The 26274-nt window shown below is 50.7% G+C and overlaps 2 protein-coding genes across 2 annotated transcripts in view; one reads left to right on the top strand and one right to left on the bottom strand.

The window, feature by feature from the left end:
- Positions 1-2764, top strand: part of WHRN (whirlin) — a 231093-nt gene extending 228329 nt beyond the window's left edge. Inside the window, exon 14 of the transcript XR_011338833.1 lies at positions 2752-2764. The gene's annotated coding sequence lies outside the window, so the exon portion shown is untranslated. The remainder of the gene's footprint in view (positions 1-2751) is intronic.
- Positions 1-24493, bottom strand: part of LOC138729157 (collagen alpha-1(II) chain-like) — a 94680-nt gene extending 70187 nt beyond the window's left edge. Inside the window, exon 1 of the mRNA XM_069873154.1 lies at positions 24365-24493. Coding sequence (XP_069729255.1) covers positions 24365-24461 — 97 coding nt within the window. The 5' untranslated portion in view covers positions 24462-24493. The remainder of the gene's footprint in view (positions 1-24364) is intronic.
- Between the last annotated feature and the right edge of the window lie 1781 nt (positions 24494-26274).

The raw sequence follows: 26274 nt of genomic DNA, 5'->3' as shown, positions 1-26274 counted from the left end.
TGGCTCCAGCAGCCTGTCTGGCAGTGATGGGACCAGGGATGCTTCATGGGAGCTTGCTGGAGACTCAAGGTCCTGAATGCTGCCAGGGAAAGGCAAGTCCTGCCTGCTTTTCTCAAAAGAATGTGGTTTGTTAGAGATGGTGAAGCATTGGAAGAGGGTGCCCAGGGAAGTGGTCGCGTCACCATCCCTGGAGATGTCAAAAAAAAAGGGCAGATGTGGTGCTTCAGGACACGTAGGCACAGTGGGGCTGGGCTGATGGTTGGACTGGATGAGCTTAGAGATCTTTTCCAACCTTAATGATTCCATGATTCTACTGCAGGAGACTCCCTATTACACAAGCATCTGGCAAACTTCTTACCTCTGTTCAAACCCACCCTAACTCAAGGAAACTCTTAGCTATGCCTTCTTTCAGCAAAGCCAATTCTACCCCTTTAAAGACTGGTTACAGGTCAGCACAGGGTTTACCTTACCTAAACTACAGCCTCTCCATGCTGCAATTAATAGCTTTGGAGATGGTGGCATTACCTGAAAAGCAGCAAGGGTCCCTTGCTGAGATGGGGGGACCAAGGGACACTGCTCCTGCCAGCCCACCCCTGCCACAGCCCCACGGTGTGAGAGCTGGACCTGTCTGAGCTGAGTTTTGCCATTGCGCCTTGCAAGCACCTCTACCAGCTCCTGTTACTCAGCATATGATTAATGTCCAAACCAAAATTACTACCAGTCCACTTAATTAAAAGGAGAGGTTTTCCACTGTAGCCAAGTGAAGTGAACAGTGCTTTGCAGGGCTCTATTCCTGCTTCCTTTGCTTTCAGATAGGCTATTGCAAGGGTCAGTGCTCAGGCTCTGACGTGGCATTAAAATTCCTTTGATCAGGAACAATATTCTGGAGGTTGTGTCTAGCTACCATGCATCATCTGCCCCAGGGGAGCTGCAGAAACTGAGCAGGAATAAGAGACAGAAAGAAGCTCGAGTGCTTCATGGACCAGCACCAGCACAGCCTGGAGCAGAGCAGGGCAGGAGCAACAATCCCAATGTTCCCCTCATGCTCCCTTCAGCACAGCTCACGGGAGCAAAGCAAAAAACTGAAAATGAGTGTTTCCCAGACTAACAAGTTGACATATCACAGCCAAAAAGCACTCTGATTTTCTCCTCGGGCAAAACATGTGCACATTTGTGATTCATTCCACACTGGCGGCTGCCAATTTTCCTGCACAAACTATTGAATTGTTGCGGTTTCAACCTTTACTCAACTCCCAAATGCTCCTCCAAGTTCTTTATTCTTAGTATTCCGCAGAGCTACCCACCTCTCCCCCACCTCCACTGGTATTTTTACACCCAAAGTATCTTTGGGTGTCTATGAGACTTCAAGCTTCATGGCAAGATGCTCAATGCCAAGAGCTGTTGCTTTGTCAGGTATCAGGACCTACTGCAGGGCCAGGGACCCTGAGACCCCCAAGCAAAGAGATCTCTTCTTTTAAAACCTTGTTTCACCAAAGCCTCATGAGTCAGGCAGGGTGCATAATGCTTGAGCCACAGCTCAGAAGGCTCCAGACAAATAAATATAAACCAAGATTTCCTTCAGGTGGAGAGAAGTTGTCAAATCCCAAAGTGTGCTAGAGGCACCACTTTACCATCTGTCAGGAGGGGCTGACCCTGTCAGAGCTCCCTTGGCAGAATTTCATTCACCAGGGCTCCTCCATGTCTCTCTACACCACATCTACACTTCTTTGAAACCCCTCCAGGCAGCCTGTTCCAATGCTTGACAACCCTTTCCATGAAGAATTTTTTCCTAATATCCAGTCTCAATATCCCCTGGTGCACCTAGAGGCCGTTTCATCTCATCCTATGATTTCTTACTCGGGAGCAGAGCCCAGCACTCACCTCACCACAACCTCCTTTCAGGATCTGAACCCAAGTTTCAAGGTGCAATTATGGCTGAGGCCCCAGGGAGGACACACTCAACACATGAGCATGGGTAGACCTCCACCATGGTCAGCCTTCATGCAAAAGCCCATTGTTGGATGTGGTCTCCACCCCTGTTTTCTCACCAGGGTTCAAAATCCTATTGCACCCTGTGAAAAGCATCCTGCCCAAAGCACCCTAGTTCACGCCCACTCCTGTTTCTTCAGCTTCTAAGGCTGCATTGGAGCATCCCACCCACTAATGATCACTCCTCAGTTCAAATTAAGTTTTTCTTTCTCCCCATTTCTTTACTAGCCTAGAGAACTTCCCAAGGAGAAAAACCAGAGCTTCTCATGCTGAAGACCCCAGAAGAAAATCCCTCTTCTCCCACCAAAAAACTAATTTTCAAGTTTTTATTATTTATCAGAAGTAAAGCTGAGGAAGGCAGAGATCACACGTGCTCCCCCATCCATGCTGCCTCTGTACAGCCCATCTCAGAAAAGAGCACAGATTTTGGGAGCGTTGTGTGAGCGTCCCAGACACAGAGCTGCCAAGTCTTGTTTTAGCAGCAGGGATGTATTTGCCTTGTGAAAAAAAAATTTTAAAAAATGTGCTTTTCATTCCTCCCGCTGCTTTGGAGTGAGGGAAAATAGATTTGTTAGAGATGCGCCTGTTCTTTGAATAGAGAGAGACTGAGAAAATGCTGGATCCGGGATGTGGGGGAGGACTCTGGGTGAAACGAAATTGCTGGAAAGAAATTGGTGTCAAACAGAAAACTTTCTCGATATTTGAGTAAAAAAAAAAAAAAAGAAGGAAAATGAGTCATTTTGATTCAGCCCAGAAATCAAGGGTTTCATCTTTGGGGATGAGTTACCTCCGTCTTATTTTCTTTTATTCAGTGCAAGTTAAATTCAGTTATACTGACAGCTCTTATATAGACAACTCTATATAGACAACTCTTTTGAAATGGAAAGAGAAATATTGTTTTTAAAAGCCCGAGGCGTCAGGACAGTCAGGATCTTTCCAAAGAAACCCCCAAAACAAACCAAAACCAACAAAAAAACCCCTTAAACCTTTCTTTGCAAAACACAGGAAAATCAGCTGTTTCAATGGGTTCATTTTTCACTCCCACTTCCCAGTGTGAAATCATTTACCTCATCAGACCCGGTTTCACAAGCCCTTCCCCATCCACCCCTCTCCTCACCACATGCACTACCTCACCAAAGGGCACCTCTCTACTATCAGCTCAGATTCAGGCTCCACCAAGGTCCCGCAAAGCAGATCCCAAGCTCACCTCCCTGAACTTCACTCCTCCTTGACCTTGAAGCAATCAAGCTGAAGAACATTTCCAAGAACATTTTTTCTCTGCGTAGTTGTATCTCCTGTTAGTGCCCCAGCACCATGACTGATAACCTTTGTAGCAAACACTTTGCTGCCTTTCTATTTCACCTCACTTGCAAACCACCTCTAGTACAACATACTCTGCAGAGGTAAAGAGGACAACCGAAGTACCATCTTCTCAGACACACAGAGGTTAGAAGAATCATTAAGGTTGGAAAGGACTCCAAAATCATCAAGTTCAACCATCAACACAATGCCAACATGCCTATTAGACCACATGCCACATCTACATGTTTCTGAAGACACCAGAACTCTTTGAATCCTTTAGCATAAGCTTCACCCATAACCCCGTCTGGTAACTCTCCAGGTTCACTGCAGTAAGCAGAGCTTTACTGCACCACCACCTCAGTGTCCTGATTGAAAAAACAGAAGAGCTAGACCCATGAGCTAACTTCCCAGGCTGAAATAGAAGGGTTTGCTAAACTAAAGCAAATATCACATACTGCTTCAAAATGGCTGGGAATTTTTTTTTTAACCATGTACTGTATCCAATATCATAATGAGAGAAATCCTACCGGTGGAAGGTTTCAAGGATTCTATTACCAAGACATGAAAACATTCCCAGTTTGTGAAAGTCAATCCTTGCCACCTGCCCTCGCATCTTACTGCCAGTGAGTACGATAGCCACAACAAATACCAGTAGAGTGGGTTTTATGTGGTTCCTAGGATCGGCCCTCCAAAGGGTCCAGGCTTTGCAAGCTACTGAAGAGATGCCCATCTTCAGCAGCCTGGAGCCAGCAGTGAAGCTCAAGCTCAGCCGATATAGACCAGCCTCTGTGGGAAAAGTGGGAGCAGGGTGAGGAAGGTAGATCGGGAGGGAAAAGGTTTATTGCTGGAACAGGTTTGGTCGGGGCAGTCTGCTGGACCCATCAACACAGGCACATCTATAAAGGGACTGTGTGGAGGACCTGCAGTAGCAGCAGACTTTCAGGCACCCACATCCCTGTGGGACAATCAAGCCCTTACGCCCTTGCACAGCTCCTGGGCCAGAAAGGGTCAGTGTCAATGCCCAGCATCCGCAGCTGACTTGGGGAAGGCAACCCCCTGCTTCCTAACTCCACTGGTTTTTTTTCAAAGGCACGTGCTGAGGAAGCCCAGGTCTCCCCAGAACAGATGTCCAGCACATGCAGCAAAACATCACGGCAGTGCCTTTGCAGAGAGCATGGTCCCAAGGGAGGGCAGGATTTTAGAAACTGGGACCCCACTGGACCTAAACCTCCTTACGCTTTCAAAAACCCTTTCCACATCTCACTTTGTGAGCTCTTTAGACATGGACAACTCCCTGCCACAGCACAGCTCTGCTCCTCTAGGCTGTCCCTAAAACATCCTGAATAAGGAACAGCTCTAGAAAGGAACAACAAATGCTTCTCGGAGGCTGGTGTGCTGCAGCACCACGGGGCGGCTGCTCTTGCTCTCCACACCTGCATTTCCTAAGGGCAGAGAACATTAGTCTCCTGTCTAACTACAGCAATACCTGCTAGATTTATTCACTGAGCGACGTGTAGATTGCTGTGAGCACAAATCTCCCAGGGCTCCTTCAAACTACCTGGTGCGAGTTTGTTTTCAAGTCATCAAATTAAATGTCCTAGAGATCACAGCAGCAGTCACTCATGCTGGGCTTGCAGCAGTGCTCCCAGCCTTTGCGGCACACTCAATGCTTTGTGAGCATCAGGACTACATGAAGAAGTGACTTTCCTTCTTCTTTTTCTAGACTGGAAGTCAAGCAAATGAAAAAATGATGTAAAAAATGGGATTGGCTTGAACCGCTGCGACTTTCCCCTAAAATCTCCAGCAAAACAAATCATTCAAGGAATCAGCTTAACCTCAGATAAATAATTATATTTATTTACTATAAAATCTGAGAAGAGGGGCCAAATCACAGACCTACAAAGTCTATGGAGCCTTTGCCTCCCTGCCATGATCCAGAGACCAGGACACTGCCTTAAACTGTGGGACTTGCTTGCCCAGCTAGACACCCACAAGTCGATGGGGCTGGATGGGATTCATCCAAGGGTACTGAAGGAGCTGGCGGATGTGCTGGCCAAACCCCTTTCCATCATCTTCCAACAGTCCTGGAAGACTGGGGAAGCCCCACTGGACTGGAGGCTGATGTTGTGCCCATCTACAAGAAGGGTCACAGGGAGGACCCAGGAAACCACAGGCCTGTCAGTCTGACCTCAGTGCCAGGGAAAGTCATGGAGCAGGTGATCTTGAGTGCTATCATGAAGCACATGCAAGAGAACCGGGTGATCAGGCCCAGTCAACATGGGTTCACAAAAGGCAGCTCTTGCCAAACTAACCTGATCGTCTTCTATGACAAAGTGACTCAGCTGCTGGACGAGGGAAAGGCTGTGGATGTATCTTCCTGGACTTCAGTAAAGCCTTTGACACAGTTTCTCCCAGCATTCTGCTCAGAAAACTGTCACCTCTGGCCTGGACAGGTGCACACTCTCCTGGGTGGAAAACTGGTTGGCTGGAGGGCCCAGAGAGTGGTGGTAAATGGAGTTAACTCCAGCTGGAGGCCAGTGACAAGTGGTGTCCCCAGGGCTCAGTGCTGGGTCCAGTCCTGTTCAATGTCTTTATCAATGATCTGGATGAAGGCATCGAGTGCACCCTTAGCAAGTTTGCAGACGACACTAAGCTGGGTGGAAGTGTCGATCTGCTGGAGGGTCGGGAGGCTCCAAAGGGATCTGAACAGGCTGGACCGCTGGGCTGAGACCAATGGCATGAGTTTTAACAAGGCCAAATGCCGGGTCCTGCACTTGGGGCACAACAACCCTGTGCAGCTACAGACTAGGAGAAGTCTGGCTGGAAACTGCCTGGAGGAGAGGGACCTGGGGGTGTTGGTTGACAGCGACTGACCATGAGCCAGCAGTGGCCCAGGTGGCCAAGAAGGCCAATGGCATCTTGGCTTGGATCAGAAACGGCGTGACCAGCAGGTCCAGGGAGGTTCTTCTCCCTCTGTACTCGGCACTGGTGAGACCGCTCCTCGAATCCTGTGTTCAGTTCTGGGCCCCTCACCACAAGAAGGATGTTGAGGCTCTGGAGCGAGTCCAGAGAAGAGCAACAAAGCTGGTGAGGGGGCTGGAGAACAGGCCTTATGAGGAGCGGCTGAGAGAGCTGGGGGTGTTTAGCCTGGAGAAGAGGAGGCTGAGGGGAGACCTCATTGCTCTCTACAACTACCTGAAAGGAGGTTGTGGAGAGGAGGGAGCTGGGCTCTTCTCCCAAGTGACAGGGGACAGGATGAGAGGGAATGGCCTCAAGCTCCACCAGGGGAGGTTTAGGCTGGACATTAGGAAAAAATATTTCACAGAAAGGGTCATTGGGCACTGGCAGAGGCTGCCCAGGGAGGTGGTTGAGTCACCTTCCCTGGAGGTGTTTAAGGCACGGGTGGACAAGGTGCTGAGGGACATGGTTTAGTGTTTGATAGGAATGGTTGGACTCGATGATCCAATGGGTCTTTTCCAACCTGGTGATTCTATGCTGTGGAAAATCTTGATATCCATCCATACCTTCTTGGCACTCAACTTTCCTATACAGGCAGAACTGTAAATCAGCAGTAATGGACCAAGATCTCATTGTGCCAACCCATGCACAACCCCAACAATCAGATTGGTTTTTGCAGTCTACTTACAAGCCAGATCTTGAGCTGCATTAACCCCTGCTCTGTGCAGCAATGTTTGTACTAAGAAAGAGAGCAAAAAAGAAAGAGGAGCAGTTTATAGGGCTCAAGCCCTCTCCAAGCAGGCAGGAAGGGGCCAGGACAGTCCCATGCTGGTTCCACACATCAGCCAGGCTCTGGCTGTTTTATCAAGCCATTTATCTGGGTTCCTTCCAGTCCTACTCTGTTTCCAATCAGCATCCCCTACCCGCTTGGCCTGAGCCCTGTGGGAATTCCAGTAAATGCCTCAAAAAAAAAATGTAAAAATGAAACAAAACCACATTGAGGGGGATTAAAGCAGGGAAAAGGCAAGTGTGTGCGTGAAAAGGAGCAAGGTTCATTTCCTTGTGTCTAGCTGGGAGGAGAGAGCCTGGAGGAGCGCTTGGGGCAGCTCAGCCTGAGGTCAGGGCTCTCCATGGGCAGCACCAGCCAGGCAGGCACCGCGATGCTACAGCTGGTTTTTGAGCAAAGGAGTTATTCTTCTGCTCAGGGAGATGTACGTGTGCTGCACGTGTACTCTACAAGCACAGAGAATACCTACAAGCCAAAGCACGTATGACACTACACTGTAAGTCATAGCCACATGTGGGAAGGAGCCCAGGGCCCTCCTTGTCATTTAAGATTCACACGCCGGGAGCAAATCTGAATGCAGATTATGATAGGTGACTTGAAAATTAGCTCTGCCATCCTCGCACTTCTTTAAAGACACAAGTGTGCAGTGAGGACCTCCACGCTTCCTATCCTCTTCGGAGAGGAAGGCTGAGAAGGACTCCCCTAGGACAACATCAGTCCATACCCTACCGAGCTGCAACCAAGAGGTGTTCACAGCACGCTTCTGCAAACTCTTTCTGAAGGGGGAAAATAAACATAGCAAATAAAAAAGCCAGCGCACAAGTTATTTTAATTCAGATCAGAAGGCATCTCAGGTGAACATCCCAACCATCCCCAGGTACTATGGTTTCACTCACACTGTAGATCAGTCTTGGATCACACAGACACTTTTTTTGGTGACACTAAGCCAGAGGAAATGCTGCAGAGGACATTTAGTGTTTTCCAACATGGAGAGCATCGCCTGGACTGAAAATCCAAGGCCAGTACAAGGTAAGACCTAAGAAGCTTATATAGAAGGGACACAGGTGCCTTGGACCTGCTGCTCTGTGGGTGTGCTTTGGTAGAGCACATCACTTGTTGACACAGACAAAGACTTAGTGCTCCGGCTGCTGGACTCCCGAACAGCTCTGAATCTCTCTTTAATTAACCTTCCTGAGCCTCCCAGCTACAGAGAAAAGCTTGGAAAACCTGACTGCCCATGGTACAAGCACAAAAAGTTGAATGCAAAGGTGATTTTTATTTATTCTTTTAGAGCCAGAAGTTTATTATCCCACCCAGAAACCCATCCAGCCCTTCTCCACTGGTAGGAGGAAGCCTCTGTCCATCCACCACATTCCAGCCCTGACGAAAGCTTCCATCTCCCCACAACACTATGACCAGATTGGTCTGACCAGCCCCACAGCAGGGCCCATGCCTGTCTCCTCTCACTCCTGCCCAGCACAAATCTCTCCTCTCCAACAGCAGCAAATGCACTCACACACCCACTTTGGCCCCACAAATGCAAGATGTGGGAACTCAAATCCACGTTGAACCATCTTAGAGAGAAACACATCACGTTCCCTGCAGACGCACATCCAGAGTGGTTCTGAGTGAGGAGCAACCCCAGGAAGAGCCCTCTTCAGCTCCCAGCAATTCGTTAAACCATGATCCAGCCTCTCCTTGCCTAAAGCACCACTGCCATGCTCCAAAGCACAGGGGTGTCTTGGCTCCCACCTGCCCCTTGTCCAGCACTGGCCATGGAGAGCATCTTAGAGACCTCGTGGCTCTGTGGACTGAAGAATTTTTGCCAACAGCCCAGAACCATGCATGGAAGAAGGGGTACATCTTTTCCCTTTCTCCCTGCACTGGCACGAGAGGACCAAGCTATGGCGAGGGGATGAGACACCCATGTATCTCTGTGGTTTTCTGATCACACAACATCATGGCTACTGGAGCCATCAGGAAGGGATTAATGAAAACTAGCCGGTTCCCTCTTTGGAACGGCCCCCAAAATGAGCAGCTGTTGAGCTTCCTGGGAGCCAGGAGTACACAGGAACCAAGAGGAGACTGTGGGTCTTCACAGATTGGAATCATTCTGGATCACTCCTTGCCTTGTGATGGTCAAATCCTTGATGACTTCCAAAGCAGCCACCACACTCTTTCACTGGAGGAAACCTCAGCAACATGAAAGGAAGAAGGATGCACGGGTTTCTCGGGGATCACTTTTAGAGGCAGGGGCTCCCCACCAACAACCACCACACCAGGAGCGGGTACTAGTCTGGAACTGCAGAGCAAACACGTCCCAAAAGGATGAGCAGGGCAATGGAGCCTGGAGCCAGGCCACAGCCTATGGAACACAGCTCCACCAGCCCCACCATGCCGCCAAACAGCACATGCCTGCCAGATGCTTCACATTTTGGGAGGAGGGGAAGAGAGCTTCAGAGGTCAAGGTCACAAGCAATGCCTGACTCTGTTCTTTGTGAAGGGGCCGTGCAGGGGGAGAGGGAGCTGGGAGGAGATACCAGCCTGTGTGTGGAAAAACCATTCAGGGTGGGATTCATGGTCACATTTGCACATTTGGCTCAGGAGAGGCAGGAAGCTGCAAGATGTGGGGGTCCCTCAGCTGAAATGAAGGGCTGGGGAGGGGCAGAGCTGAACAACATGCCATAACTGCCTGGGATGCTTCTTCCTGCATCACTTTAATGCCTCCAAGAGAGCTGCAACTGCCTGGTTTAGGAACAGACTTAAGCTATTGATGTTCCCATCACCTCCTTCCTTTCTTTGTGGGAATGAAATGCTGCTTTGGGAGTTGTAGTTCCCACATCAACAAGGCTTGGAACTCACTCCATACTCTGGGATTCCTGCCTTGTGTCAGCCCTGACTCCCCTTCCCCTGGCCAGTTCGAGTATCAGTTGGCTCCTGGTACTTGAAAAAGAGAAAGCTACAGTCTCTGACGTAACCCCAGACACTTCTTTGCAAGGCTCAAGACCAAGGTAAACTAAACCAGACTGCACATATCAGAAATAAGAGCGCAGACACAAAGGAACTGTTCTGAAAAAGCTGCTCATGCCTCCACAGAAAAAGTCACCCAGCAGCAATGATCTCCAGGTGGCCCTTTCGATGTTTGGGATCTAGCTGGACCTGCTTCAAAAAGGGGTTGCCCTTCAGGATCTCCAGAAGTATCATCCAACATGAATTATGTTATGACAGTCTCTCACTCCTGGATGTGGGTGATATACCTCCTCTACACCTCCCGCCACTGCATGTGATGTTAAACAGACTTGCAGTATCTCAACAGCCATGAAACTTGATTTCTCCCCAGCCCAGCCCTTCCACAGTGCAGTAAAAAACTACCCCAGTAACACCAGTAGTGCTTCTAGGGCACAGTCACACCCTGCCCACCCAGAACCATGACTGCCTTCTGTATTAAGACAGCAAAATATAAAATTTAAATCATTAAACCAGAAGAACTAAAGATATGATCCTCTAAGCACTGCTTTTTAAAGTGAGCAAGCCTGGGATAAACAGTGAGGCACAATTTTTGATGCTTTAATTTCATTTTGGGTCATTTTGCTTAATTATCATCCATCAAATGCGACAAGATTGGTCACTGAGCATGGGATCTGCTCTTATTAATGCATTTTCCAGACAGTAAAAAAACCCCAATGTGATCTAGTGTTGTACGAAGAATGTGCCAAAGGAGATCGCCAACAAAATTCCTATGTTGGTACCAGCTATGGCTAAATTTGGAAAAACATCCTTCCCTTTAGGAAAAGTCTCTCATCTGGATTTAAAGTCTACCCAGCAACTGAAACTCTACCACAACCCAACCTCGAGGCCAGCAGCAAATTAAATAATAAATACAATAAACATATGGGTTTTTACAGCTAACGTGGGAGGTTAGAATTAAAACCAGCAGAGCTGTGGAAGAAAATTAACAGCACTTTTACTGCAGAAGGTATAGGACTCCCAAAAGTCCACTCTATTGTAGAGGAAAACCATGAGCAAGGTATTACAAAATGAACTCGTTAATAACGATACAGAAAACTACCCACTCTCCGCAGGCGCCTGATCTCCTCCTTAGAAAGACCCACCAAAGGAAATATTTGCTCAAAGCAAGTTCAGCAGCTTAAAGGCTTACTCTGCAATGGAAGAAATCTTGTGGACCTCCCCAGTAGGTGGTTTCGCAAGACCTTCCCAGTCCAAGCAGGATGACTTTCACTTCCCCCAGGCCGCAGGTGCTCAGGGAGATGAGCACCACATTGGTTCATGCTCAGCACGCCAGGGTAAGCGGCATTTCCCAGGGGCTGGGAGTAGGAGCCAGCCTGGGACCCCCGCCTTTCATTCAGGCTTGTCGATGGCAGTGTCCAATTCACAGCCATCACAGCTGACTTCAGCCCTGAGGGATGTGATGCCAAGAGCTGGTGCAAAATGTGGAGGGACTAGAAAGCACCTGCCCATGCTTGGGAGTATGTGCTCAGCCTCATGCATCTCCCACTGGCAAGTGGGAAGGAGCACTTTCCTCCTCTGTAGCAGCCCCAGGGGCAGGGCTGGGGCAGCTTTGCTTTTGTGTCTGCGATGCATCCATCCCCACAACACCTCCATTCTCACCATGCAGCACATCAGCAGAAAGTTTGGGAGTAATTTCCAGCTGCCTTTGTTTTGCTGCCTATAGAGCCTGGGAGGACTCAGAATGGGACCCGATACCGGCCCTAGGCTGAAGTCTTGCTCAAAGACATCTGTGCGAGGAACTCGGGTCCTTCTCTCCTCCCAAATCATCACAAACACTTGCAATTATTGACATGAAACAGGGACAAGCTGCAATTTTTCATTTATGTTGTAGCAGGGAGCTCAGGCTTTGTTGCCTGCATTTGCTCTGAAGCCCCAAGGCAGAAACACGACCTTTGGAAATGAAAACAAACCTCTTCACGTGCTGCCAGGAATGAAGGTCCCTACACCAACCACCCTGCCCTAGAAGAAGGCGAGACCCTGCAATCAGCTGATTGCAGCCACTGAGCTGCTGCAAAATCCCCAGCAGCACCACCACAAACCATTTCTGCTGCGGCACTGGCTGTGTTCAAAATCTCCGATTGAGAATCCATGGGGAAAACAGATGAGAAGCACTGAGGAGCTGGCTGGACGCAAGCACAGGCAGGAGCTTTCAAGTGATGTAGGACAGCAAGACTATCCAGCTAAAAAGCTGTACTTCAAGTCACTCAGACTATGTACAGAGTGCACATCCACTCTCTCCCTCCCTCTTTCTTTGCAGCTCACTTCAAACTCTGCATCCCATGTCCTCTACTCATGGGCCAGGGCAAGAAGGACCGCGTGGCACAATGGAAACCAGGTCCTCTCTTCTCTCACCCAAATCTTTCATTAAAAATCCTCCAGTAAAGGGGGGGAGGGGGAGAAGAAAAGCACAGGAGTTGTTTAAAATCTACTCACGCAAAGCTTACTGCCAGAAAGTCAGATCCAACTTCAAACCCCCCTCTGCATCGCTAATGACCTTTTAATAGCTCTCATTACAGAACATCTCGCTCAGCCCTGGTACATCCCTGCCTGCCAAAACAAAGCCTAGCATTTCCACAGGCAAAACCCAGATGTTTAATTGATCCATTCAAGGACTTCAGGAATGTATTAATAATGCAACTCTGTCAAACTAAAGGTTTCGCTCCTGTGCGGCAGATGCCTTCATTGGATGGCAACTCATTTAACCTGTCTCTTTAATCAACCATTTCCCACTCCCAGTGGAAGCTGCCACCGAAAACGTGGCTTAGAAACAAAGGTTCAGCAGCAGGAAAGCAGAAAAATTCATAATAAAATTTACCTCTATTGCTCTGGAAAGCTATACTTAACCAGTAGCGTGTACTCATACTCAGTCTTGAGTATACACAGCCTTAATCCTTAGCAGAGAGGCATAAAAGTCCCCAAAACACATCAGGTCTGGGTCCCGTGTGGTGCTGTACACACAGAATATCCCAATAAATTCTGTTTGCCCCCCTTCCTCACCCTACAACTCTATGGTCTTCATGCTGGGGGTTGCTTTGAATAGCTCTTCTGATTGACACCTTTCAGGGGTGAGTCGTGTCATCCAGTGGGAACTGCTCCAAGCAAGCCCATCGACTCCTGCTTCTCTCTGTTACGATCCAGAGTGCTCTGCTGAAATTCCAATGGCAAAAACCTTGGCGCTGCGCTCGCAGGGGAAGGGGGAGAGGGAATGGATGTGCATAAGACAGAGCAGTCTGGCAAAATAGCAGCACTTCTTCAAAGCATCATGTCTAGCAGGTTCAAAAGAGAAGAGAGAGAAAGAGAGGCGCTAATGGAACATTATCTACTGCCTGGCTGCATTTGGTCTGGCAAAGAGATCTCAGCTCAGTGTCATTACAGAAAGAATGAAGACAGACAGCTGTCTAGTGTCATGCCCTGCTTTACAGATCACAGAACGGTTTGGCTGGAAGGGACCTCAAAGATCATTCAGTTCCAACCCCCTGCCATGGGCAGGGACCCCTCCCACTGGATCAGGTTGCTCAAAGCTCCATCTAACCCAGCCTTGAACACCTCCAGGTTGAATGCAAAGCACGGGCAGAGAGCAGCAGCTACTGCAAGGCAGGAGACTATGGAACCCCAGCCCTGCTCTGTGTCAGGGCCACCCAATTCCACTGCTTCCCGGTTTGGTCCTGACTTCAAAAGCTACTGATGCTTCATTTTCCAGCGATGATCCATCCTCAAGTTAGTTATTGTGCACAGGTGTGTGAAGCCTCTCCACCAGCGAGCTCTCTCAGGGGGTGAACACCCAGCCATCTGCTCCCAGGTGCTCTCCAAGTCAGAGCACGGGACATCTAAGTAACCAGACCTTTCCCCACTCAAAAACCAGGCAGGGTTGCTGGACTAGCTTCTCCCGTCAAAGCCATCCAGATGAGCTGAAAGATCCTGGGCTCTTCTCTAAACCATCCTTCCCTGCCCCTCTATGCTCTTCACTTCCATTGCCAGCTCTAGAGAGTTGGGACTGGCGACAGCCACCAGCCACAGCTGCCTGCAGTAGAGCAGCAGCAGCAATCATCCCTGCATCTGCCATGGATGAATTTGAGACTCTGAAGTGCTTTAAAATATTTCTGTAATATATTACCTGCCTGCTTCTCCTGTTCCTCCATGTCCCGATGGAAATACTTTGTTTTATCTAAATTTATTAACTTAGAATACTTCCATCTTCTGCAAGTGGGGAAGCACATCTCTACACAATGCTAACTGGGAGGTAGTCAGTTTTCAACAAAAAAAACTTAAATTACCTTTCTGTAGGGTTCCCCTCCCCCCAACTTCAGAAAATGAAAACTGCAATTCGAATTATTTTAAAACACTAAAACTAAGACAAAAGCTTTGACCTTTAATCGCAGTGTGGTGAAAGAAACAGAAATCAACTTTGTCCCCAGGCTAAATCCATTTGACCTGTGCCCAACCCCTCTGATTTCCCTACAGCAGTTTTAGGAGGGGATGAACTCGGCACACCTGCCATGTGGGACCATTAAACAACAAGGAACACCAGGCGCTGCGGCAGGTCCCGCGTTCGGTGTTGGGTCCCCACTGCCAAGCAGAGCTTTTACATGAGCACAAATGCAGATTATGGGGGTCCTTAGAGCAGGAAAAAAGGCCATGGGCACACACACAAATTCACACCACCCTGAGAAAAAGCACCCACATGAACTCCCCAAAGTGGTGCCCGAAGCCATGAGAGCGACATGAACAATCAAAGGCTTGGCCCTTGCTTTCCATGAGGTCATAGAATCATGGAATGGTTTGGGTTGGAAGGGAACTTAAAGCCCATCCAGTTCCGACCCCGCTGCCATGGGCAGGGACACCTCCCACTGGGTCAGGGGCTCCCAGCCCCATCCAGCCTGGCCTTGAACCCCTCCAGGGATGGGGCAGCCACCCCTGCTCTGGGCAGCCTGGGCCAGGGCCTCCCCACCCTCGCAGGAAACATGTATCTTTGCCATTGAGAAACAGATGATATTTCACTGCACTTCAACCCCAGTAAAACCACTTCCAGCTTGGAGAATTCACTGTACGGTCCAAGCGGTGTCAAATCGCACCTCCTTGAAGGCTGTCTTGCCCCACTCATCTTCTCCCTCCCCATCCTGGTGCTGTCCTGCAGAGGGCAGTTGGGCTGCTGGGAGCAAGCGGGGATTAGGAAGCAGTGGAGGCAACCCTGCTCCAAGAGAGCCAATGCATCTCCTTGGTTCTCCTCTCTTCCTCCCCTAAATGTTGTTCCTAAATGTTGATTCTGTGATTCTGTGAGAGTGTGGTGGGGTTAACCAGCCTCTTTTCCCCAGTGACAGGGAACAGGACAAGAGGGAATGGCCTCAAGCTCCGCCAGGGGAGGTTTAGGCTGGACGTTAGGAAAAAATTCTTTACAGAAGGGTCATTGGGAACTGGAACAGGCTGCCCAGGGAGGGGGTTGAGTCACCTTCCCTAGAGGTGTTTAAGGGACAGGTGGATGAGGTGCTAAGGGACATGGTTTAGTGTTTGATAGGAACGGTTGGACTCGGTGATCCGGTGGGTCTCTTCCAACCTGGTGATTCTGTGATTCTGTGATTCCCCAGCAGGCACCAAGGGCAGGGCAGAGAGGGAAAGGGAACAAGGGAAAAGAAATCCCATCTACCCAGCCCAGCACCAAAGGCTGCGCACTGGGGCACCCTCGTCCCCAGAGGCACCGCGATCAACACAATGTGACCTGAGGTGGCCTTTAACCCCACAGAAATTACACTGCGGGGAGGGATGGGGGAGTCAGGCAAAGTTCCACGTGGGTAATTTGTGCTGCACTAATTGCCATCATTGTGGGGCAGAGACGCACTGTCAAGGTTGACATGCCCCAAACAGAAGCTGATTTTTGTCACTCCATTGCTCTCTTGAGTTTTCGGAGTGGGAAAGGCAGGGGAGGAGGGTGCTTAGAGAGGTTTTTTCCCTTAATTGATGGCCACAAGAGAGCAAAGCTTTTCAGCCAACTGCTCTGTCACAGGGACTGCAGGTTGAATTAAGCCTTTGCAGAAGGAAGAGCCTACAGGGACAAGGAGTCCCTTTGCCACCAGCTAGCAGTCAGGAAGCACTTTCACCTGCCAACCTCACCGTGTGCCCCCAACAAAGCAGAGCCCACAGCAGCACCAGCTCTCAGCATGCGGCTAGACCCCAAGGTGCAGCTGGGAGAGCCAAGGATGCTCAGCCTCTTGCTGAGCTCTCCCACGCTCACTCTGCCAGGTGAAGAAGGAAGGGGACAGACCCAGCCTTGCCAGCCCGGTTTGTTTAAAAATAGGGAGCAAAGCACAAGAAAGAAATAATACTGCGATGCGATGGTTGGTCAGTGTGGACAGCTTTCTGCTCTCTCTTTTTGGCTGAAGGAAATTAGTTTCTGCACTAATATCTGACCCCTGAAACGCTGCTGGTGTGGACAGGCAGTAGCAGGGAGAGGACCTTTCCCTGCCTAGGCGAGAGCTGCAATGCCAGTGGAGATCCTCTTGGATGCAGGAGCATCCCAGCAGAGGAGGGTTTGTTCCTTGTGTCCAGCAGAGCCGAGCCCTGAGCCTCCACCCAGCTGGGGCCACAAAGACCAAGCCCCCAGCACCCAGGAGTCCCCACAAGCCACCTGATATCCATCACCTCTCCCAAGGGGCTCCTGAGCTTTCCTTCACAAACAAGCTTCCAACAAAACCAAACCCCAGAAGAATGAACGATCCCATACGCTGCAGAGATGGGGGAGTGGGCTCCTTGCTTTGGAAGCTGAGCCCTAATCATTCACAGCTACTGACAGCGGCATCACAGCCAGCATCCCATGGCCCCACAGTGACTACAAGGCTTGTGAGAGCAAAGATAAATGTTATATATACATATATATATATATATGAGGCTCTGGAGCAAGTCCAGAGAAGAGCAACGAAGCTGGTGAAGGGGCTGGAGAACAGGACTTATGAGGAACGGCTGAGAGAGCTGGGGGGGGTTTAGCCTGGAGAAGAGGAGGCTGAGGGGAGACCTCATTGCTCTCTCCAACTACCTGAAAGGAGGTTGTGGAGAGGAGGGAGCTGGGCTCTTCTCCCAAGTGACAGGGGTCAGGACGAGAGGGAATGGCCTCAAGCTCTGCCAGGGGAGGTTCAGGCTGGACATTAGGAAAAAAATTTTCACAGAAAGGGTCATTGGGCACTGGCAGAGGCTGCCCAGGGAGGGGGTTGAGTCACCTTCCCTGGAGGTGTTTAAGGGACGGGTGGATGAGGCGCTGAGGGACATGGTTTAGTGTTTGATAGGAATGGTTGGACTCGATGATCCGGTGGGTCTTTTCCAACCTGGTGATTCTATGATTCTATATATATATAGATATATAGCACATAAAGAAGATGCACAAAGCGCCCCAACTGCCTCAGCCAGGGGTGGAAGAACCTTACATCAGGCCCCATGGTGCAGCCAGAACCTCAACCAGGAGTAGATGGTGGCTGTATCTGCAAGAAATAGGAGATTTTTGGTAGCCTGCCCTGAGGAAAGAGGCGGTGACAAAAGGAGGTGGCCACCTCAAACTACTTCTCACACCAAATCCTGTGTCCCTCCACGCAGAACCCTCCACCTCACTGGAGACTACCCTAAAATAGCCTGGATTAGTTTGGTCTTAGGCACCAGGAGCTGGAGCTGCTTACCAGCACCAGGCTTTCCCTGGGAGAGTAATGAGGCTTCTGTCAATATTTCAACAAGGGCAGACACTGGTGCAGGCGTAAGAGCACACAGCCCAGTTCAAACTGTTTATTTTTCCACGGGCACAGTTCATTTATCATCTAGCTCAACTCCCTGGTAAGTTTATACAATCATAAACCTGCAGCATGCAGACTATCAATTATGCTTCTACTCTAGAAAAATCATCCCCTGAGGAACAGCACTTAATTCACCCTTGAAACCCATTCCCAGCACACTGGCATTTAAATTGTGATGGTTTCCATCTATTACATGCAAAAAATAGAGGTGCGAGCAGCACCAGCATCAATGGTTGGAGAGCAGGTAGAAGCACCGTGGTCCTTATCTCCTCTGCACGCGTGCTGGGTGCCAGAGACAGCACAGGACAGAATCCGGACCCAATAGCACAAAGAGAGTGGGCACTTGAGAAAAAAAAAACCACCAGAGAGAGAGAGTTTTTAGGAAATGAGGCTCCATATGGTGCATTGCTGGCGGAAAGGTTTAAGATTTTTATAACTTGGGCTAATCTGGAAGGATTTCTCACGGGGATGCTGCCAAACTTCAAGTCTGCACTCCAGCTTACAGGAATACAAATACACACTGAAGACAGGGATCCTGGGAACTGTGGGGCAGTCTGGGCTGAAATTTTTTAGATAATTCAACACAAGACAGACTTATAACTGCCTTTTCAGTGCAAACAGCTCAAGTTCAGCAAAGTTAAACGTCACAGAAAAGCATTAGCACGACAGCTGTTAGGATACAGCAGCTCCAGGAGCACAACCAGCTCCGTGCATGAACACACACCCCAGTGTCCCTGCAGGCCGGTGTCTCTGTCCCTTATGGCTCTGCAACTCCTGGAAAGGAGGCTGTAGAGAGGTGGGCGTTGGTCTTTTCTCCCAAGTAACAAGTGATATGATGAGAGGAAATGGCCTCAAGGGGAGGTTTAGACTGGATATTAGGAAAAATACCTTCACCAAAAGGGTTGTCAAGCAGTGGAACAGGCTGCCCGGCGAAGTGATGGAGTCACCATCCCTGGAGGGATTTAAAACACATGTAGGTGTGGTGTTTAGAGGTCTTTGCCAACCTTAATGATTCTATGATTCTATGGTTTAGTGGTGGCTTGGCAGTGTTAGGTTAAGGATTGGACTTGATGGTTTTAAAGGCCTTTTCCAATCCAAACAATTCTATGATTCTATGATGGCATTTGTGCCGTGTGCATTTGTCCAAGGGAAAGCAACAAGGGCTCCTGCCTTTACCCACATCCTCCTAATTCACAAAGGAACCAGAGCATTTTAGGGTGGAAAAAGGCTCTTTCATCCAGCAGATAACAGCTGGAAACTGGTGTTCAGCAAACTCAGACTTCAGATAACAGGGGTGTTTTTCAGCTGCGAGGGCAATCGCTCACTGCAGCTCTCATAGGAACAGGCCAGCATTGCTATAGCTCCAAGTCTTTGTGCTACAACAGGACAGCTTCCCTGTTACACAGGAAAATGGATGCACACCTTCAGGACTGGTGCAGAAAACACTGCAATAAGTTCTCCAGGTTTTGATTCTTCTTTTTGCAGGGGAGCAAAACAGTCCAACCCCTCGGCTGCCCATCTTGCACCTTCAGGAGGCAGCACAGCCCTGTGGCAACCCCACATCCATCGCTACAGCCCCTTCGAATGGACCCAAAGCACAACAAACTAGGGCTGGCTCTCCCCGCCATCGTCTGGTGCAGAAAACCTCAGCTAAGAGGAGCTCATAAAGAGCCTCTGAGATAAACGCTGCATTGTAAAAATATACTGGTGGGCTTTGTCTGGGGGTCTCATAACCCCTGCTAGCCCTGAAGTTTTAGTCATTCATTCTCTGCCTTCACAGGGGCAGGTTGCACAGATTATATCTGTGATGGGGATAGAGGCAGTGATCCCTGTATTTATGCCTCTTTAAATGCACAATTTAGGGTCTTGTGAAGGGAAAAAACAGTAATACCATAGAATTGCCTAACTGAGGACTCCATAGTAAATTGCCTGCACTGGAGGGTCAGACATGACATGAAGAGTACAAATCTGGTACTTTTGGATTTTTAAGCAATATGACTTGCAAACTAGGTAAGATTGCCATCATTTTGTAAGCTTTATATGCACATAGATGTGATCTATATCACAGAAAACATATAAAATAGAATCATAGAATCGTTAAGGTTGGAAAAGACCTCTTAAGATCATCAAGTCCTACCATCAACACAATATCAACTTGCCTTCTAGACCACATCCTGAAACACCACATCTACAAGCTTTTTGAACCCCTTCAGGGATGGAGACTCCCCCACTGCCCTGGGCAGCCTCTGCCAGGGCTTCAACAATCTTTCAGTAAAGAAATTTTTCCTAATATCCTATCTAAACCTCCCCTGGTGCAAGCTGAGGCCATTTCCTCTCATCCTATCACTTGTTACTTGAGTGAAGAGACCAACACCCACCTCACCACAACCAACTTTCAGGTAGTGGTAATAAACGATGAGGTCTCCCCTCAGGCTCCTCTTCTCCAAGCTAAATAATCCCAGGTCCCTCAGCCACTCCTCATAACTCCTGTGCTCCAACCCCTTCAGTAGCGTTGATCCCCTCCTCTGGTCACACTCCAGCCCCTCAATGTCCTTCTTGTAGTGAGGAGTCCAAAACTGAACCCAGGATTCAAGGTGCAGCCTCACCAGTGCTGAGTACGGTTACTATTCTATATGCTTCCGTACCCACACAAACAGCACTAACACATCACTATTTATGTATGCTTTTGCATATTTACATTAGGTTAAATGTTTAGTTTACAAAGTCCACGTACACATCCTAATTACAAGCACCCGATAGCGTAAGATGCCAGCACAGAGGAGCCTTGCTGCGCAATGCCATATTGGACATCTTGGAGTACCAGACCTCCAGGAGGATAATTTACTGAAAGCCTACTTTCCCCAACCCTCGAGCAAGAAATACCATCTGCAGGAGCCAAGCCTTGCATTTTCAGATGCCACTCATCCCTTAATTAAGCAGATTTTAATTGGGTGACTCCAAGCTTTAATTAAGAGCAAATTGTTCGTGCGCATTAATTTTTGGGTCACGTTCCCAGACGGGAGTTTTCTGGGTTGGTTTGGAGAGTTTTGTGGGGCTGGGTTGCAATTATTGTTATTGCACTTCATGGGGAAAAATCAGCTCTCAGGAGTCCCAGAGACCCTGGACTTCACTACATCAAGGTTTCCCATTCTTCCGTTCTTCTTAACCACAGCATCTCCTGAACAACAGGGTGGGCTCAAAGCCCTGGAGATGGTCATGTAGTGCCCACTGGTGCCAGCAGATCTGGGCACTTGGGACATGAAAGGGTGAAGCTCCGAGGCAGCTGGGGATCGTGCAACCCCACAGCACCCCAAACTCAAAGAAACACTTTCCTCCACCACCGCAGACCCACAGCACTGTGAGGCGTCTCAATCAGGAATCATTACAGTTCAAACCACCAAAAATAGGTACAAGATGAATAATTCAGCCTTGGGAAGGAGGGACCTGGGGTTTTGCCTACCCTGCACAATGTGCTGTGCACACCAGCTCACACAGCTCCACAGCAGCAGTGACCACGTGGAGATCACCCCCCATCCGTTGCCTTGTAATACTCCCTGAAAAATCAACCCTTCTACCATTTCCAGGCCATCTTGCTGCTCTGGGTGATGCACAGATTAGGGCTCAAGGGACAGATTTGATTGAGTCCAAACACCACTTCTCTAAAGGGTACGGGCGTGCTCTGAGGGGGCGATGCTCATGTGGGAGAGGACACCAAGCATCCCCAGTCCTGGTGCGGTGGATTTGATTCCCACCTAATTCTGGAACCATCATCCCTCCCAAGATCATTAGCAAGTATCGTTTCGGCAACAGCTACAAACACAAATGGTGACAGCCCAGTTTTCCTCCCAGATAGATTCACCTCTTGCTTTTAAAATCCAAAGCCCCCGCTGGGTGCTTATGAACTCAGAAACCAGCCTCTCCCAGGCATAAGCCATGTGAACCCTTCTTCCAACCAGGCACAGGAGAGGGAATAATGCCAGTCCCATCACAGGGATGCTGCAGAAATACCAACTGTTTGCTACCCCAACCCAAGTGGAAGACCAGGAGTCATCAAAAAAAAATCATCTAATCGCGGCTGAGCTGAAAGGAGAGAGGACAATGAAATGGATCCTTATTTCCTAAGGGATCCATCTAAGATTCTTTCCAACCCTAAGGTGCCACAAATGTTGCATGCTGTGCCGTCTCCTCTGATGCTGCATAGAGCAGAGGGACCGTGCAATCTCAGCAAGGTCCCATCAGCTTTGAACACCAGCTCCCGGCTCGAGTCATTAGCTGCTCTCTTCTGGCACTCGCTCCTCGCTTCAATTATTCCCCACTTGACTCGGACTTGGCGTGCAAAGAACCCGGCCGTCTGCAGGAGTGCCACGGGTCACTGCTCCAGCTTGCAAAGCCAAGCCTGGCTCCGAGGTCAGCAAGGCCAGCCAAGCTCTGGAGCTGACTGCTCTCATTCCCTGTCTCTCTCGTTGAGGATATTTCTTGTGACCGTGCTACACGGGCCTTTCTTGGAGCAGAACTGAACCATCAGTAGGGACTGGCTAAAGAACAAGAGCCTCAGCCACAGAGAACTGCCTAACTGCCTTCTTTCAAGTCAAAGCCTAAAGACAACCACAGCTTTGGGTGACTGTGCCCCGTTCCTGCCAGGATCTACAACATTTCAGAGCTTCTGGAAACCTGCCCAAGTTCCTGAGCTTTTCCAGGGCAGCAATGATCAAAGGTTAAAGCCAAACACCTGGAAGATGCTCAGTGAAATCCTCATGGCTGCCCCATGATTCAAGGGAACCATATTAACGATCAGGAAGCTTCCTAATGCTGCTACAGCCAGCTGGTGCTTCCAGCTCTTCCCTCCCCTGCCGAACCTGCTGAAATGTTGGGCTGTAGACACCCCTCTCTGCCCTCTCCCTTCCTACATACACAGCCCAATACCCTCACTGGAGTTATTAACCCTCGAGTTCTTCATTTCAACCCCAAGCCCCCCTGCACCATATCCCCACTTGGATTTTGCTCCAGTTCCAGCCCCTGGAATGCAATCCCCACCTCAGTTTTCCAGACTGCATCACTCCAGCCTCATTTCCAAGCCGAAGTTCGAATGGATTTAAGCCCAATTGAGATAAACCAGTGGTTTACCTCTCGGCACCACATTCCCGTCGATGTGGCTGTACTAAAGGCTCTGGCATAATCAGACACACATGTTTTGGGGCAGGGGTTTGTGCAGTGGCCAGGAGTGTGGGGTCACACTTCCAAATGGGACCTGTACATGTTAGCACAAGGCAAATGTAGCAACAAGTGTCTTAGAAACAGTCAGTGCTTCCTTCAAAATAAACACCTTTTATATAGTTTCTGTCAAAGCGTTCGCCATCCCATCACTTCCCACTGAACAGTCCCAGCCCCACGCACCAAACTCAGAAAAGGGCTTGCCTCGAGTTTTCATGGGACAAACCCTGTTTTATAGAGTGATGGATCTGGACTGTGCTGAGGCTCCTGCCATGGGGAGGGAGGGGAACGAGCGTTCCCAACAGTTTTGTGAACAGTTACAGGGCAGTGACTTGGTGACCAGATGCAGAGGGAAGAGAGGAGAGACATGAAGACCTGCTGCAGATAGAAGAACAGCCCCGGCTGTGGCGCACACAAGCCCATTATGTTATATTATATATCCACACACAAATCCCAGCAAGCCCAGCTCCTCTGCTCCTGCAGGGAGAGGGACACTGTGCTCTGCTCTAGCGGTGGCCCTGCAACCAAGACCCTTAGCCACAATAAGACACCCAAAGTGAGCCCTACCCTGCCAGCCCCCTATCCCCACTTGCCTGGGGGATGCGACGGGGCCCTGGGGAAGCGTGGCTGCCCCTCAGCTGGGATACAGGCGGTGTGAGGGGGACCCTGGGGATGGAGGGATGCAACAGGGACCCGAGGAAGTGTGGCTGCCCCGCAACTGGGACGCAGAGGGATGAAATGGGGACCCAGGGGAAGCGTGGCTGCCCAACAGCTCAGATGCACGGGGGTGTGATGGGGACCCCGGGGATGGGGGAATGTGATAGGGACCCTGGGGAAGAGTGGCTGCCCCACGGCTGGGATGCAGAGGGATGTGTTGGGGACCCCGGGGATGGGGGGATGCGATGGGGGCCCTGGGGAAGAGTGGCTGCCCCGCAGCTGGGATGCAGGGGGATGCAGTGGGGACCCCGGGGACCGGGGGCGGGGGGGTGTGATGGGGACCCCGGGGACGGGGTGATGTGATAGGGACCGAGGGGAAGCGCGTCTGCCCCACAGCCAGGATTCAGGGGGGATGCGACGGGGACCCTGGGGGAGCGCGGCTGCCCCACGGCCGGGATGCGGGGGCTCCGGGGACACCCCCCGACCCCGCCAGCGCCGAGGCAGCCCTGGGGCGCTGCGATGCTCGCCGCTCTCTCCTTGGCGCCGGGCTAACAGTGCATCCTAGCGGGGGCGGCCGCGCCGAGCACCCCGGGGAGGCAGCGTGAGCCCCTCGCTTCCTTCTCCCCGGGGGCCTGCCCTCCCCCTTCCCCGCCCCGCTCCGTACCTGGGTGCAGCCCCGAGCCCGGCTCGGGGGGCTCCAGCCCCTCGGGGCGCAGGGGGAGGGCGCAGAGCAGCGCCAGCGCCAGCGCCCCGCAGCGCATCCTGCATCCCGCACCCGGCGCCGCCGCATCCCGGCCCCTTCGCCGGGGCAGGCGCAGCCCCCCCGGCCCGCTCCGCCCCCGCAGCCTGGGGGGCACCCCCTGCCCCCGCCCCCGAGCTCCCGGGGGCTGGGGCTGCAGGGGTTAACGCCCCCCCCCCCCCCCCCCCCCCCAATCAGAGCTCTTCCTTGCCCCCCACCCCGAGCTGCGGGGCTGGGAGGAAGGGGCATCCCCCTCCCCCGCAGAACTTCGTGACACACAGACAGAAGGACACACAGACTTGTAGCTCATCCACCCCCCAGCACCTCAGGATTTGGAGGAAGGGGGACTCCCCCCCCTCCATGCAGAACTTCATGGGGTAACACACAGACAGAAAGACACACGGACAGAAAGACACACAGACACAAAGAGTTGTAGCTCATCCACAGGCACAAGGACTGGTAGCTTGTTCACCCTCCCAACATTTCAGGGTTTGGAGGAAGGGAGAGCCCCCCCTCTCCTCACCCCCCGCATATGCAGAACCTCATAGTGTAACACACAGACAGAAGGACGTATAGAATCATAGAATCATAGAATAACCAGGTTGGAAGAGACCCACCGGATCATCAAGTCCAACCATTCCATATAGACACACGTACTTTATCCATCCCGCAGCACTGCAAGCTTTGGAAGAAGGGGAATCCATCCATCCATCCCTTCCCCCCCGCCCCAATATGCAGAACTTCATGGGGTAACACAGAGATAGAAAGACACATATACTTATGGCTTACACAGCCTTGTACCTCATCCACCCCCCAGCACTTCAGGGTTTGGAGGAAGGGGTGTTTCTCCCCCCCCCCCCCCATAAGCAGAACTTCATGAGGTGACACACAGACACACAGACCTCTACTTCATCTGCCCCCCCCACTGCAAGGTTTGGAGAGAGGAGGATTCCCCCCAGTACGCAGAACTTATGTGAGGTGACACGCAGATAGAAAGACACACAGACACAAAGACTTGTAGCTCCTCCACCCCTTGGCACTTCAGGGTTTGGAGGAAGGGGGATTCCCCCCCTTGTCTGCATGCAGAACGTCATGGGGTAACACGCAGATGCAGACCCCCCGGCACTGCAGGGTTGTGAGGAAGGGGGAGTCCCCCCAGCCCTGCTTACGCAGAGCTTCACGGGGTAACACACAGACACAGATCTGCATGTCAGCCAGGTGGCACAGAGATTACTAAACCCTCCACGTGCTGGTTTGGCCCCCATTGATAAAGGGAACACCTCCACACACACCCCCAATAAAAGTTTCAGTCAGTGTTTTCAGGATGCTTTGACCCCAAAGCTGTGTCCCAGCCTGCTGCTCCCCCCAGTGAGGTACCTGACCTTGTTCCTGCAGGATATTAGGAATGTTGCAGCATCCCACCCTGGCATTTTGGGGTGAGTGGAGGATCCCAACTCTCCTGTGAGAGCTGTGCTGGTCCTCCGGGTCCAGCCCCCACTCTCCTTACCCAGTGCCTGGGACAGTTCACCCCTTCTTGGCATCGCCTGTGTAAAATCTCACCTCACTCTGATCCTGTCCAACCCTCACGCTATTGCTGGTTCTTCCTGAGCCACAACTCCATCAGAGCTTCATGTATTTGCAGACAGATACCCCAGAAGTGAGTCACCAGAAGTCCCTTTCCAGAGCCACCACCCCACACAGCCCCATATCTTTCAGGACCCCACGGAAGAGCCTGCTCTGTGGTACAGTCTGAGCATTCTGATCTCACCAGCTGCACAGATGCTGCCACCATGGCCACATCGTGTCCCAGGACGGCTCTACCCCGTGTGACAGAC

The sequence above is a fragment of the Phaenicophaeus curvirostris genome, chromosome 20 (assembly GCF_032191515.1).
Source record: "Phaenicophaeus curvirostris isolate KB17595 chromosome 20, BPBGC_Pcur_1.0, whole genome shotgun sequence".
Classification (NCBI taxonomy): domain Eukaryota; kingdom Metazoa; phylum Chordata; class Aves; order Cuculiformes; family Cuculidae; genus Phaenicophaeus; species Phaenicophaeus curvirostris.
This window is presented reverse-complemented; position numbering and strand designations above follow the sequence as displayed.